This window comes from Micromys minutus (genome assembly GCF_963924665.1).
Source record: "Micromys minutus genome assembly, chromosome: 1".
Taxonomy (NCBI): domain Eukaryota; kingdom Metazoa; phylum Chordata; class Mammalia; order Rodentia; family Muridae; genus Micromys; species Micromys minutus.
This window is the reverse complement of record NC_137969.1, coordinates 124217432-124233868: the sequence shown is the minus strand read 5'-3', so window position 1 is coordinate 124233868 and position 16437 is coordinate 124217432. Positions and strand designations below refer to the sequence as shown.

Sequence of the window (16437 nt, the reverse complement as noted above, 5' to 3'; positions counted from 1 at the left end):
ATTTCCATCTAAAATCATGTAAACTCAGAACAAACAGTCTACCTCCAAAATGCAACATGGAAGCAAATAACAGATACCACTATTATAAAAGTAGGAGATAGGAAATCTTAGAAAGGAGAAAGAACAGGGGGAAGAAGGAGAGAAATAGGAGAAGGAAGAGGAAAAGAAGAAACAAGAGGAGAAAGAGACCCTCACAAAAGAAGAAATAGAAACAGGCCCAACACAGGCCCAACACAGTTCAAACATTAAGAAGAGCTCCCCTGCTCCTAAGACTCATCCAATCTCTGATTTAGATCTCTGGGGTTAGTAATTCTCACCAGTGCCTGCAGCTTTCTGAAGTAGACCTTAAACAACAGACACTCTACAGTTTCGCGGTCTCTGTGTCAGGGTTCTACTCTGTACTAGGCAATGTCTGTTTCCAGCAGACATTGCCTAGTACGAATTCTCTGAGCCATCTATCTCTTCCTAAAGAGGCAGAACACACTGGCTGCCAGGGCCATGCCAGGACTGTGGAGTGCTGCAACAGACTGTTGGGAGCAGATGAGGTGAGCTGGATGGAGAGGCTATAGAAGTTTCATAAGCCCCACTCTGCCCTCCAAAATCATGTATTCATGGGAAGGTATTGGAAGAGGCAGCAGTGAGATTGCTGAAATGACTCCACTTTTCCATTATTGTGATTAACAGCTACCTCTGTGTTCACACTAATATCTCCAGGAACTTATTCTTTTGGGGATGCCCTTGTTTGTACTTTCCTGATGCTTTTGTAATCATTTATATGAACAGGCTGTGGATTTTTGATATTGCTTCTATTTTCTTTTTTTTCAAATATTTTTTATTTTAATCATAAAGTATGCCTTTCAGTAACTCCTTTACCCCTGTAGCTCCCTGTAGTCAGTTAGAAGAAACCAAAGCACACATTTCTTTGGGGGATTTACCACTTTAAAGTAATTTTTTTTCTCTCAAGTTGTGCTGTCCATAAAGCCCTTAAGAATGAGCCAAGTTCAGCAAACTCCTTGATGCTTCAAAACCAAGAGTAGGCTTGATCCTAGTTTTCAACACCATGGCCCTCATTTCCATCAGAGACTGCATGGAAATGGTCACAACTCTCCTTGATTCTATCGCCGACCTGATCAAAACCACTTAATTAATCTCTGGCAAATCCCAGACTTTCCAACACCTTTTGTTGTCTTCTAAGTCTTCACCAAAACCGCCCTTGAGAGCTTTGCATCGCCATTCCAACATGTCTTTCCAACCCGTTCTACCCTTCATCTCTTACCCAGCTACAAAGTTATTTCCCGTTTTCAGATATGTATATAAACCTGCTGACCTTCTCAGGATCAATTTTCTTTTTTATTCCACAACCTGCCGCTACTGTAAACTGTTTGAACTGCCTAATTTATGAAAGAAAGAAGTTTTTCTTGTGCTCATGCTTCTGTTAAGTTCAAGATTGTGTGGCCATATCTATTAAGAACACATGGTATGTCTTAAGCTGGAGGAAGCTGGAAGAAAAGATGATACATGCACAAAAGAAGAAAGCAAAGCAAATTCTTTTAGAGTCAACCAATTTCTATGATAGAAAAAATTTATCCATTAACAAGGGCTCTATCCATCACTCAAAAAAATTCCTAAAAGGGCCTATCTTCCAACATAACACATGCATTTCCAACACATGATATTTAGTAGTATATAGTCAAGTACTAGCAGTGATTATGCACAAACTAGTGACTCTTATTAATAAATTTCCTGCCATAGCAAGAGTAACACATAATAGTCACCAAAAGATGCCTCACCATGCCATAGGAGCACATGTTCCCCTATGTTCATAGTGGCCTTATTTGTGATGGCCAGAAGCTGGAAACAACCCAGATGTCCCAGGACAGAAGAATGGATACAGAATGTGTGGTTCATTTACATAATGGAATACTACTCAGCTTTTAAGAAGGAAGACATCCTGAGTTTTGCAGGCAAATAAATGGAGCTAGAAAATATCATCCTAAGTGAAATAACTCAGACCCAAAAGGACATGCACAGCATGTACTCACTAATATGTGGATATTAGCCACAAAAAATGGTACAGAATACACAAGATACAGTCCACAGAACCCAAAAGGGTCAACAAGCTGAAGGGCCCAAGTAAGGATGCCTCAGTCTCACTTGGGAAGGAGAAGAAAACAACCACAAGGGGGTGGGATAATCCTGGGAAGAAAAGGAGTGGGGCAGGGTGGGGGGAACATGATCTGGTATTGAGTGAGGGAAAAGGACTGGAACCCTGAGGGACAGCAGAAAGAATGAAAACAGAAGACCTCAAGAGGTAGGAGATTGGGAGGACCCTCCAGAATGTACCAAAGACTTGGGAGATGAAAGAACCTCAGGACTCGAAAGGGGAGAATCCTAGATGAAATGCCCTACAGTGCGGAGAGGGAACTTGTAGAGCCCACCTCCAGCAGAAAGACAGGGCATCAAGTGAGGGATGAGGTTGCTATGCCACATTCGAAACTCTGACCCATAATTGTTCTTTTCTGAAAGAACTGCAGGGATGGAAATAGAGGTGAGCCTGAGGAAAGGAAGGTCCAGTGACAGGCCCTAAGGGGGATCCAGCTCAAGGGGAGGCTCCAAGTCCTGACATCACAAAAAGGACCTATCATGACTGTCCTCTGAAAGACCCAACAATCAGCTGACAGATATTTGCACACAAACAATCGACAGAAGCTGCTGACCCCTGTGTTTGAATTAGAGAGCATCCACCAGCTGATATGAGGCCCTCAACACATATACAGCAGAAGACTGCTGCGTCTGGGTTCAGTCAGAGAAGATACACCTAACTCTCAAAAGACTGGGGGCCCCAGGGAGTTTAGTGGTCTGGTGGAGTGGGTGGGGTGGGGACAGCCTCATGGAGACAGGGGAGCAGGGAAGAGTTATGGGATGTGGAACAGTTGTAGGATGGACCAGGAAGGAAATAAAATCTGGAGTGTAAAAAATAAAATAAAATAAATTTTGAAAAGGCATTCTTAAAAGAAGTTGATAAGGAAAACCATGGAATCCCCAGACCTGAGGTGGACAGTGTCAAAACTACTGTACATCATCAGTCCCTCTTCCGCCTGTGATTATCTCCCCTCCCTAATTGTATTTAATTTTATTGATATCTAATAGTTGCTAAGAAACCCTAGGGTCCTTATTGCCAATGTTTACCTTTGAATTCATTTATTTTTACTCTTAAGACATTTCCTATTTCATTCTGATAATTTGTCCTAATCAAAATTATCAATATGGAACAACAGATGCCTAGAACATAATAATCACAGGAAGAAGGCTAGTGAGTGTGTAGAATGGAAACATAGATGATTTGTTCTATTTAAAATTTTAATTTCATGAATCTGATCACCGAACAAAAAAAGACATGCAAATTGGTCAGAAGCCAACATCATAGCAACACAGTGTGACCCTGACAATTATTAGCCTTAAATGACACTGGTGTAGATAATAGGTGGCTTCACACTACCCCCAACAGTTTTTGTGGAGTTTACTATCATGGGATTCTGACACTTAAGGTATTTTTCTGCAAAGCTTTTGCTCTGAGAAATCATATATCATGATATGCCTTTGACATTGCATTATTAGTCATAGCAGTCATCTATGGTTGCTTAGGGAATAAGGGTCCAACTGCTGAAATCAAGCACACAGACAAACTTACCATTTGTAAAACTCTGAGCAGGATACTCAGTATTCTTCCGCTGTCCAGCAGACCACTTAAACTGAATGAAATAAAACATGTAGGTACTTCATGAGTCTGAAGACTATTGGGAATCCGGCCGAACAAGGATGAGCTCTACAGGGTTGGCTTCAAACTGTCAGTTGGATCTACATCTTTGCCTCTTTCATGCTTCTGAGACAACAGGATTTTTCAAACATGTCCTTCTCATGATTGTGGTAACAATGCAGAAAATATGAGTGTAAACATTCACGTCTACTTTGAACCTCTGTGTGTCATATTTATTACCATCTTATTAGCCAGCACCTACATCAAAGTTTAGAGTTGTATTCTGCTCTTGAGTGCCTATGACACATATATGGCAATATTACACCTCTATATAGAACAAAATATATTATGGGATAAAACATTAGTCTATTACACAAACTTGATAACCTCTAGCACAATTACCTTCACATTAGAACAATTGGCAGAATAGTAAGGGATAAAATGCCCATATCGTAATTCTCACAACCTCTAACCATGTTCTTTTTCATGACAAAAGGATTTTTGTAGGCACGGAGAATCTATTCAAGTGGCTGCAGTATGTCCTGGTTGCTACCACAAAATAAAATAAAATAAAATAAAATAAAATAAAATAAAATCAGCCACAACCTAAGAGGACCAATGATTTATTTCTGAGGCTTCTGTCAGCATTGCCTATGTTTGCTGCTCCCAGATTCCTGTTTCAGAGATCATAGAAAGAAGCAGGTGGTAGAGCAAAATGGTCTCACTCTTGACAGAGGAGCAATGAAAAGAAATACAAGAAGAGACAGGGGCAAATTTTACACAGAAAGTTAATCCCTATTAACCTCTCTCTCTCCTGGTATTTGATTTCTTTCTAATGGCACTAATCTTGTGAGCCGCCATACTTCCTCTGGCCCCAACTTTAAGGATCTGAAGTCTTTCTACTCTGTTCTTTTGTCTTCATTCTCACTGTAAATCAGGCTTTGTGCAGCCAACCATAACCATGACACAACCTAAAAGCATTGACATTTTCACCACCAGATTAAGTAGTCTATTACATTAAAGGTTGCTAGGCACAAATCTTCTAGGCCTGTCCTAAATGGACAGTGTTTCTTTACAATGCAGCATGAGTTCTCGAGTCCAATTTTCAGCAGAGTCTTCGTTCCCATCTGAAACTTCAAGAGCACATTCTTTACTATCTCTGTTACTATCATCACTTTGATCTTCTGAGATCAATACAGTCTTCCATTAATCTGTGCTCACAACATTCTTGGACTACTCCGGTCCACATTAGCAAAACTTTCCAAACTCTTTCTACAAAGCAACTTTAAAGCTCTGAAAAATATCACTGAATATAGTTACAGCAATGACTCCATTAATTAGTATTAGTTCATCTGTAAATAAACTGTGATGGATAGACCTGAGAAAGAAGGGTTTAATCTGCCTCACGTTTTTTGAAGGTTTTAGTCCATGGTCCATTGGCTTCGCAGCTCTTCATCCAGTGATAAGACAAAGCATCATGTCAGAGATAGTGCAGTAGAGCAAAGAAGCTCACTTCATAATGATCAGGAAATAGAAGAAAAGAACATGAAAGTGGCAGGCAAAAATAAAGCTGTAAAATATTCCCAGTGACCAACTTCTATAAAGTATCAGGTTCCATTCCATCTGCTACCTCCAGTTTCTACCACCAGTTGGGAACCAAGTCTTTAACATATGAGTTTTAACAAGTCATTGCAGGTCTTAATAATAATGATAAGTAGACTTTGGCTATTTGAGTGAGCTCAGAGCAATCACAAGAAAGTCAGAGAAGATGTACTAATGGAAGCAGGAGTGGGACTTATCCAGGACTAAGAGCAGAGAAATGTGTGCATCTTCTGGAAGCTGTAAAATAAAAGTAATATACTCTAGATCTTCAGAGAAATTGCTATGCCAAACCCTTGATTTAATCCTGTAACATGCAGGCCTTTGATCACCATAACTATAAAGCAATACCTCTTCATTGTTTTAAACCACAAAACTAACAGTGATTCATTTCTGCATCAATTGAAGACTAGTTGAGAGTTTTGGATCAAGGAAAGCATACATGCTTAATTGGAACAGGTTGAAGGAATTCAGGAAAAATCTTTATATGATTTTTTCTAGATGCCATGCAAATGTGGTGCTAATAGCTGTCAAAGGAAGGTACTCATGAGATTCCCATGAGAACACATGAACCTAACTCCATAGTACCAGAAATATATAAATAAAAATGGAGGCTCAGTTTCATAGTAGAGTACTGGGAACCTCTTATGCTTTAACCTATGAAGTCACTTCTCTCAATCTCTGGGCCCATCAACTTCCCTTGGGATTGTAGCTCTTCTGGCTCTTCTCATCATTACACCTAAGACAACCCCGCAAGTTCCCTACAAGTTTCGTGCTCAGACTCTCTAGCTTCCCCTTCTCTTTTCCCATAAACTATATGGGATAAATCAGGACACTGGATTTCACTATTCTACTCCACTGTGTACTAACTGAGCTTCTACAGGCTTTTCATGCAGAAAAGTTATAGACCAGAAATTCTATAAAACAGAGGAAAAGAACAAATCAACTTAACTTTTTCCCCAATTCCAACTTGTTGCTTAGAAATTGACATTGAATACTACTATTGTTTATTAAATTTACGAGTTTCAAGAAAATTACAATTTATTTCTATTCCAAAGAAAATGTTGTAAGGTATAATTTGTCAAAAGTTAGGCAAAATAACTATTATTGGAAAGATAAACTTGAGAAAAAAAGACATCAAATCATTGTGTATTTGTGCACATAAATAAACTTCTCTTAATTAAAATTTACTGTATACTTTATTTAATTCATAATTTTGTAAATGTCTTCTATTCAATAAGGACTCGGGCATTGGCATATTTATATAAGTGTATAATTTTATAGAATAAATATTTATATTGTTTTTATACAAATTTTAAAATATATCAGAAACTCTTCCAGCATAAGCAAGCCATCAAAAAACGGTGGTCTCTCTTAAAGTCTAGAGTCATATGTCCAATCTTCCAGTTCACTGATTCTTCCTTCAGCCTTATCGAGTCTTCTGTTGAAAAGTGTTGTTGAATTTGCCAGTTCACTTATTGTATTTTTTACCTCTAGAATTTTTATTTTGAAGTGATTAACTTTTATTTCTCTGTCAAACATCTCATGCTGTTCGTTAATTATTTCACGAATTTCACTTAGTTTTCTGTCTGTATTTTCTTGTAATTCTCTGAACTTCTTTAAAAGGACAATTCTGAATTCTTTGTCTGTCATTTCATAAATCTCCTGTTCATCTTGGTCAGTTTCTAGAGTTTTCTTGGTTTCTTTTGATGACGCTGTGTTTCTCTGATTTTTCATTGTCCAGGTGTCTTTATGCTGATGCCTGCTTATTTGATGAGATGATGGCCTCTTCGAACCTTTGCTGGTGTTCTTTGGTGCCACTAGATCTTTACTAATTCTAGCCTGGATTTCTGGATGGGCAGGCTGGTGGCAACCCAGACATTGAAATTTTCCAATCAGAGGAAAAAAAGAAAAAAGAATGAAAAGGAATGAGGAAAGTGTCAATGGCTTACAGTATAGCATCTAAAGAGCAAAGGTACAAGCTGCTAGCATTCAAGAAGGAGAATAGGAAGAGAGTGCTTATTTATAGAAGTGATAGCATAAAACTTTCCAAACCTGCAGAAAGATAAAAATATCAGGGTATAAAAAAGGAGAAGTCCATCAGTCAGATTTAATTGAAATAAAAGCACCAGAGCCCATATTTCAATTGAGCTATCAATGTCCAGATTCCAAGAGATGGTTCTGAAAACACCAACATAGGGAAGAAAATTCAATACAAAGAACTGCCTATGTATCAAACATTTCAACAGTAACTATACATGGCATGAGGGGTGAGATTACACGCTCAAGCTACTGAAGGGGTGATGGAGCCTTGCCAACTAAACACACTGCAATCTGAAAGTATGTCATTCAGATATAAAGGAGGGACAAAGACTTGCTCAGACACACAACTGAGTTGGCTCATTTCTGAGCTTGTCTTGTAAGAAACGCTAGGGGCAGTAGTAAATGTAAACACTAAATCAATCTTAGAATTCTCTAATGTATTCTAAATGAAATTCAAAAGGCAAACTTATTAAAGAAAAGGAGGTTCACAGAAGCATGAGGGTGTGTGTTCCATCCCAGCACGCATACAAAAGGTGATTGTGGAGGATTCTACAACTTCTACTTTTAATTCCCCACCTTGATAGGGAAAGGCAGGTGGATGTCTAGAGCTCATTGACCAGCCAGTACAGACAAATGAGTGTCACACTGGTTCCACTGAGAGAGTCTGCCTCAAAAAACAAAACATAAAAACAAAAACAAGGTGTACAGTACATGAGAAAATATCTAAGGTTGAACTTCTAGCCTCAACATAGTATATGTGACCAAATGCAAATACATGTATGTGTATGTATGTGCATATATACACACACCCCTAAAAGAAAAAATAATCATAACTAAAATGATTCATTAAAGGATGCACAATATGAAATGTTATAAATTATACATAACATTAAAACCTCAATGTGGGAAAAGCAGTAGAGTAAAAATGTGGAAAAATTTTTATGACCATAGTTAATTGCTATTAGATTAAATGTCTGTTGTAACTACATGTTTTTGTAAGTATCATAGTAACCACAAGGTAAAAACCTATAATGATATTTGAAAAACCAAAGATTGAAGGGTAAAAACATACTACTCAAGGAAAAATTATGTAAAGTCACAAAAATATGTCAGAAGCAAGCATAAACCAATTCAGAACAAGTTCAGAATAATGCAGGAAATGACAATGGTATTTCCTTGTCTGCCCATAATTAACCTGAATATAAATGGGTTAAATTCTGCAATTAAAAAGCATACAGTAGATGCCTGGATTAGAAAACAAAAACTAAGACTTAGTTGTTTGGAATGTGAATAAAACCTACTTTACCTTAAAGAAATTTGTCAGCTGAAAGTTAAAAAGTTGAGAAAAAATATTCCATGCAAATGGAGACTAATAGACAGCAAGAGGATCTGCATTTCCTTTATATAAAGAAGACTTTACCACCCAAAACTCTGAAGAGATACCAGGAAGAGAGTCTTATAAGAGCACAGAGGTCAGTTTAAGAAAATAACAATTGTAGATGTATATACACCCAAAACCTGAGACCTGGAAGTATAAAGTAAATGCTAATAGATATGAAGGAAGAATCAGGCCACACTGATGATGATAGGGACTCCAACATTTCATCTTCTGTGGTGGACAAAGTGCATATTGTCCATACACAAGTGTATCAAGAAAACATACTTAAACAGTACTCTACACAAAATGGACCTTACAGATATTTACAGAACATTCTATTTAATAGCTATAAAATACACACTCTCAACTCAGTGCAATAAGGCACACATACCCCAAGCAAAGAGTTATCTATACCTCTGTGTTCATTACAGCACTAGTCCAAACAGCTCAAACATGGAATCAATGACAGTCACCAGAGTGAAGAAATGGATATGAGACTGTGGCATACTGATAACAGAACACTATCCTACTATTTAAACAAATGAAAAATTTCAACATTGCTAACATTCAGGTTAGCTGAAACTAGGCTAAATACACATATAAATGCCGCATGACTATACATGTAGACTGTTGACCTCACAGAGAGTAAGCAGTTAGAAGACACTTGAGTGATCATTAAGTATAGAGAAATGTGGAGCCGTTGGCCAATGGATGCATAATTACAGGTAGATGGGAAGGAAGAATATATTTAAATGCCAAGAATAGTCATTAGAAATAGAATAGGCAATGGAAACAGAAAGTCAATAAGAAATTTCATATAGCAAGGAAAGGCAAGAAGTAGAAGTAAAAAAATGAGGATTGGTGCTCACTTACTTTCTTTTTGGATGATGAAAACATTGTTAAATAGTTTGTAAATGATGAATGCACAGCGTAGTAAACTCATTAAAGGTATCTGATGGGACACTGTAAGTGGGTGGATTGTATTATATATAACGTATGTTTCGATGAGTGTCTCATGTAACCAAAAGTCAAGATTACACAAGTTAAAATGTCATGAAAATAAAATAGAGTCTCACAAAGTGAGGGAAATGGGTGATTTGATGGAGCTAAAGGCTTCAACAAAATTCACAGAAATTAGGTGAGTGCTAATTATCTCAAGTCCTAGAGGATCAGAATTAATAGTGCGTGTTACACAGATTAACCTACAGTTCCTAGTCTATAAGGTAGACTTTCTAAACTAGAAAGAAAGAGAAAAACAAGAAGAAAAAAAAGGAAAGCAAAGGACCAAATGGGATGATGACCTACTAACAAAAAAAAATAAATAAATAAAAGGAGAAAAAGATAAACATTCAAGAAGTTTAAATGAACTATTTCAGAATATATGTCCAAAAAACCAGAGAGACTCCTTTGAAGTTAGAAAGTAAAACCAGATTCATAGATAAAGTCTTTCAGAGCCTGCGTTAGACCATCCTCCACAATACAACACTGACAATTAAGGACAGGCCTTCTGCTTCATGGTAAGTATGCAATGGGTGTCTTTACATTAGTAAAAAGAACCTGTAATACAGAGAAGAGTGGAACAAGCTGGCAGCACTCCTGCATGCAAACTCCAGCCCTAGCCTGTATAGGAAATCCCCAAGTAAGACTGAACAGAAGGAAACAACCATCAAGCGGGTTTCACTTAATTCACTAACAGCTTTCAGAAAGTAAGTGTGGCGTTAAGAGAATTCTTAAAAATCATTCTCAAGAGGGACACAATAATAATTATTTTCCTATTTTTTTACAAAATTTTGAGTACAATGAAGTATAATGAAGATGTTCACTGAGGTTCTGAGCAGTGTCAAATGTTATCAAGATGAAAGAACAGGGTAGGCAATGGTGGTGCAGGCCTTTAATTCCAACATTTAGGAGGCCAAGGCTGGCAGATTGATGAGCTTAAACCTGGTCTACACAGTGAGTTCCAGTATAGTCAGAGCGACACAGAGCAACCCTGTCTTGGTCAGGGGGTGAAGCAGTGGGCAATAAGTCAAGAGTTTTCTTAGTGTAATTGTCTAAAATATTTGGGATCATTATATGATATTCTAAGGTTTATGCCTAATTCCTGATAACTAAGAAGGCAGAATATCCATACAAGTTGTCTGTAACAATTTTTCTGGGCAAATGACATTTTAAATTCTACAATTTAATTTTCTCATACTTAAAAAGGAATTTAAAAATAGATAATTTTCTAAAATTAGTAGCACTTTGTAAGATTCCTGTGAGGAATTAATATGTCACTATACATAGCTAATATGAGTAAGGCCTGGTGTTGAGTTATTTAATAATCATGAGGTATTATTACTGTTGATTTTAGAACGTGCTATAAATAAGCCATCGAAACCACAGAGTCATCTGAAATATTCAGGGAATAATAGCATATTAACAGACATACAACCATGAACCAGAGATAGATAAAAGGATTTCCAGAAACTTCTATCATACATTCTGACTTAGTGGACAATTCTGAAAATTAGGCCTTCTTGAGGCGAAACCTTGAAATTTCCTGACAATTTAATCAATTACAAATGATGTCTTTAGTAGTTAATATACTGCCAAAACTGAACATATTATCTTCCATAGATGTAAGCCAGAGATTTTTTTAAATGATAAAACATAAAAGCTCATAATGAAGTGATAACATTTTTATATTTGCTGTTTACTTTTAAAAGAGGAAAAAATGTAAGAATATATGTATTATTAACTTTGAACCAGACTTGATCTACAACAGTAAAAACATGCATTATTGAACAGTAATGAATTGCATGCATTGTAATGAATATTGACAAAAGTTATTATGAAAGAGTAAGAATGAATTTTTACTTATCATAAGGGACTTAGCAGTAATTTTCTTGCTTCTTTCATAAGACTTTTAAGTAAAAGTATTGTACAAGAAAACCCTGCACACAATGCAACTGCTATGCCAAAATATCACATTTGTATCCTAAAACTTTAAAATGCTTCTAAGTACATCTACAATAACAAAATATTAATTTATACATGCAGACAGCATATATGTATACAAGGCCCTTTTTGGAGTCAGTTTTCATTAATAGTCTTAAATTTAGATAAGTGGAAAATTAAATTATAGAAACTAAAATGGTATGTATCCTAACTTAGCTTGAGGCTAGAGTCGGGGAAAGATAACCATCTAAAATATAGACTTATAACAATATATGCCATAGCCTCAGTAACCCTAAGTATCTGTATCACAGAGCCCCATAGAAACACTTGAAAATTACAGCTAAGAACCAATGTCTCAATTTAATCCAGAAAACTGGGCCTTAAGAGCTGTGTGTCACTCAACACTCTTAGGATTTGTTTTCCAGCTGTTAATTGACTAGCTCTGGTGTGGAAAAAGGCAAGGAAGAAGTAGTGAGATTTTTATAACTGTTTCCAATAACTGGGAGTAAAATCAAAATACTAGCTAGGGAAAAAAAATCCTTAGAGTAGACTTGCTAGTGCTCAAGAGAAGCACATACCATACATGTCACTGGTAACACCTGTGGGTCTGTCCTAAATCAACTAAACAGTGAGTTTAGCTGTGACTAGAAAACATGGCTCATCATCAGCTCCTAGGTGATCTTCCCAGTAACCTAACCTGATCAAAATCTCGCCTCTCTGCATGTCTCCTTCATTTTTCCCATTAAACATTGACAGCATAAGCAATGGGAAGGACTCTTCTTTTACACTAAGGACCCAGGTAAATTTATGTTTTATGCAGCTGGTGAAATATTTTCAAATGTTGACAAATGTAAGAATAAACAAACAAACAAACAAACAAAAAGCTTCCAACAGAAGCGAACTCCAAGCTTTAGTTTGAGACTTTTAACCAATGGGTGTCTCCAGGCTAGACTAGATTTTAGGTTTTCAGAGTCCCAGATTAGCCTCAGTGAGACTTGTCTTCTTGATATTTATAGGGGGATGGGGTGATAAATAAAAAGTCAGCCCTGAATTTGAAGATCTATAATTTAGATCAACTGAAGATACTTTAATGATTCATCTGGACACTATTCCTCTACTAAGTCCCCCTGACAACCAGGTGAGCACAGTCTCTTTTCTTGCTGTAACTACCGCCCATCACTTTGATTAATATTGTGTATTCTTCATTATCTGGTATTGTGTGGTGTAAATTACCTAACAAATAAAATAGGAACTAGTTCGGACATCCACTTTAGAGGCCAGCTTCTAAGTAAGTACTACCAAAAGTTTAGGGGTAAAAAAGCAAAGGTTTTCAAATACCATCTAATCAACCTGTACAGCTGAAATTTTAGAAAAATGATTCCAGTGTTTAATGACACAGAACTAGCCACACAAGGAAATAATAGAGAGGAAGCCAAGTGTCCCACATGTCCTCTGGATAGTTTTATCTTTATTTAGCACTTCCCCTCAAGTTTCAAGTTGATTGCTTTAAGATTTTATAACCTAAAACAGAAATAATGGTTTGTTTCTTTGAGCACAGTTCCTTACTCACCAGACAGGTTGTATATTGAAACCTTAACCACAAGTCCAAGAAACTGGCCACTCACTTTCTCCTCCCTGAAATAAAATACTATGCTATGGTGGCATGAAGGATGTTTGCTGCTTACTCTGCAGAAGTTATGGAAAATACAGAGCCAGGAAGTCACACCTGGTGTCAATGATGGGTGTGATGAAAGGTTGACATGATGGGTGTGATGAAAGTTTGAGATGATGGGTGTAATTAAAGGTTGAGCTGCCACTGTTCACCTGTTTCTCTAGTACCGTGAGAGACCTATGGGAACCTGTTCATCTCCATCACTGCCAGACAAGATACAGGACATGCTTCGTGATGGGCGTATTCTTTATCAAGTATCAGGGCATCAAATCTGTTCTCTTTACACACAGCTCCATAAGTCTTTTGTTCCTACTGTAAGAGCTACTGTTCTCACAGGGAAATGAATGGAGCCCCTTTGAGTAGTGCAACAGGCAGCCTTGGTACAAAACCAATGCTCCTTTAACCAGTGCTCCCTGTAGAGACCAAAGAACATTTATTTCATGATAATGATGGTTGGGGTGAAACTAAAGACAAAGTCAAATTCTGCGATTGCAAATGCTGGTTATTTTAAAGCTCGGGGTAGATGAGATTATCAGAAAAGTTTCTGATGCACAGAGAACAATGAAAGTAGATACTTAAGATAATCTAGTTGTAAAGTTTGTTCTTGAAGGTTCTTGAAAATTGCCTCTCAATTTTGCATTTGAAACATTATTGGGGTGAAAACCAAGAGAGGAAATGAGTTTCTCTTGTAGGCTTTGGAGATTATGATCTTTATTCATAGGTGACAGTTTTTTTTTGAGAAGTTATAAACATATCAAAGCACTAAAATTAAATAGCAGCTTTATGAACAGACCACCAAATCATGTAGCAATTCAAGTACCAAAAAGCTGAGCTAACCACAGGAAATGCCCACATTCAGAACCCATTGTCATACAGAAGCTTTGTCAACAGCTTGATAGACCAAAAAGAAATTGACATCTAGGTCTTGTAGAAATGTGTTAAACACTATAATCTGTTATCCTCTTTCTTCATTAAGAAACAGAGTTCCTGTGCTAGCCAGCACCCATCAGAGGAGATCACATTCATGTCAGAACGTGGGTGACGCAAAGGCAACCTAGTTTACCAAGGACAATGAGCCCATTTTAATGGGTGGCTGTACACAGTGTCCTAGACATAGAGTGTCTGCAGGAGTTTGGAGGAATGAGATGGTCACTCTATCCGGGAGAACTGAAAGGGGTGGAGATGGTGAGTGAGGAACAAAGCTCAGATCAGGAAAGTGTATAATGACTTACCTGTAACACTTTGGTCAAATTGTTAAACAGAGCTTGGCCAGCACTCACTTTGTATTTGACGCCTCTGACTGTACCATTTTTGCTTAAAATGTTGACTCTTCTCGTCCCGAAAGCCTTCTCACTCGCTGTCCTGGCTAATACCAGCAGGTTATCCTGATCTTTCTCCTGTTCATTATCTTCTGATTCAATGTGGCCATTTTGATGTCCCTCAGAGTCACTTAGCCCATCTATTGCACAGACACTAGCACATTCAGAATCCAGAGAGCCTGGTGCTTGTCCATCTTCATAGACCTCTTTCAAGACTCTCCCGCTGTGGGATGAGGCAACCCGAAACCGGACTTTCCGAGGCCTGTCACTTTCTGGCTTTGTGTCCCTTCTTAGCATGATCACCTCCACCCACACGAACAGCTTACACCATTATGGATCTGCTGTCAGTTCATCCCCTTGCCACAGCTACAGCCCAGCCGAATTTCAGAGACGACAGCCCTCCCGTGACATCGGAAGAAAAGAAGATGCCCAAGGACATGCACTGTGCCTTGGCTATCAATAATAAATGTGTGTGTGTACTATGGTTACCATTAAACTAAAACCCGCAACATGATCCCGGTCTCTAAATATTAAATGTCCATCGTGGACTCTGTCAGAACAAGTGCAAGAAAGTGGCCCGAGATGAGACAGAAAGTAGGTATGTGACAAGAACCTAGAAGGCTCAAACGTCAAAGTGGATAACGTGTGTTGAAGTGATAATAGCAGAAACAATGCTATAGTTTGCTGTTTAAAATAGCAGTCAGAAACAAAATCTAGAATCAGATGTGGAGGATAAGGTACACCACTCATCTCCACCTGTTGGTTTCTTCACCCACTCTCTCCAGATGATCTTTTAAAGGCCAATGGATATCCTTCCTGCGTGCACATGACCAGCACTGTTAATTCTAGGTAAGGAGCCAATTTGACTGCACCAGCATCACATGAGGTGAACTTTCAAGACATCTTCCTTCCATGGGAGTTTGCTAAAGGCAAACTTTGAACACATGGTAAATGCAAGGAACTTCAGGTTGGTTGTGCTCCTACTTCTCATAGTCGGGACTACTCTCTTTGAGAGAGGGAGGGGTTTGGAAAGGAGATGTGGAGCAACAGAGGATGAATGGAAAATCCTCCAAGCCAGCCAGATCAGCCACAGAGATCCAGGTGATGAGCACTGATAGATGCTCTGCCCATTGACTGCCTACAGAGCAGGTCCTCTCTGCTTGTTCAGTGTGTTTTCCATCACTCTGGCAAGCAGTCAAGATGCCTCAGAAGTTAGCAGTTTGTGTGAAAATGTTGCTAGTGAGTACAGTAAGCTATCTGTATCCCTAGAAGAGCATCACCTAACCCACGTTGTATTATATGGTCAATATTTGTATGTCCTTAATCTATCTCTTTGTTTATGTTATTTTTCAAAACTCATAAATTACTCACTAGAAAAAGTTGAAGGCAAAAGGCACTAAAATTTTGCTGGACACACTGAAAACGTGCGCTTATTCCAGTGCACAGAGTGGAAGAAGGCCAACACTTGACTGACTTGCTTGTAATTTCTAAAGTCAAAGGGAATAAAGTGCTAGAATTGGCCAATAAGATATGAGAAAAAGCAATTAATCCCCTGTGGACCAAGGCGGTTAAGGCAGAGTCTTCTGTCCATCATCTCTGAGAACCCTTAGAACATGTGCTGAAGCCCTCTGACCCCTTTTTCAGATTGGCTTGGCCATGTATTGTATACAGCCAACAATAGCTGCTGTGAGTTCATGAGTCTAGAAGTCCAGCCATGGCCAAAAGATGC

The 16437-nt window shown here is 38.0% G+C and overlaps 1 protein-coding gene across 1 annotated transcript in view; it reads right to left on the bottom strand.

The window, feature by feature from the left end:
- The window catches only part of GRXCR1 (glutaredoxin and cysteine rich domain containing 1), a gene marked incomplete at both ends in the record, with an annotated part of 109149 nt that extends 94144 nt beyond the window's left edge, over positions 1-15005 (bottom strand). The window contains one exon of the mRNA XM_080920109.1: positions 14622-15005. Within this exon, the coding sequence (XP_080776235.1) occupies positions 14622-15005 (384 nt within the window). The remainder of the gene's footprint in view (positions 1-14621) is intronic.
- Positions 15006-16437: the final 1432 nt, after the last annotated feature.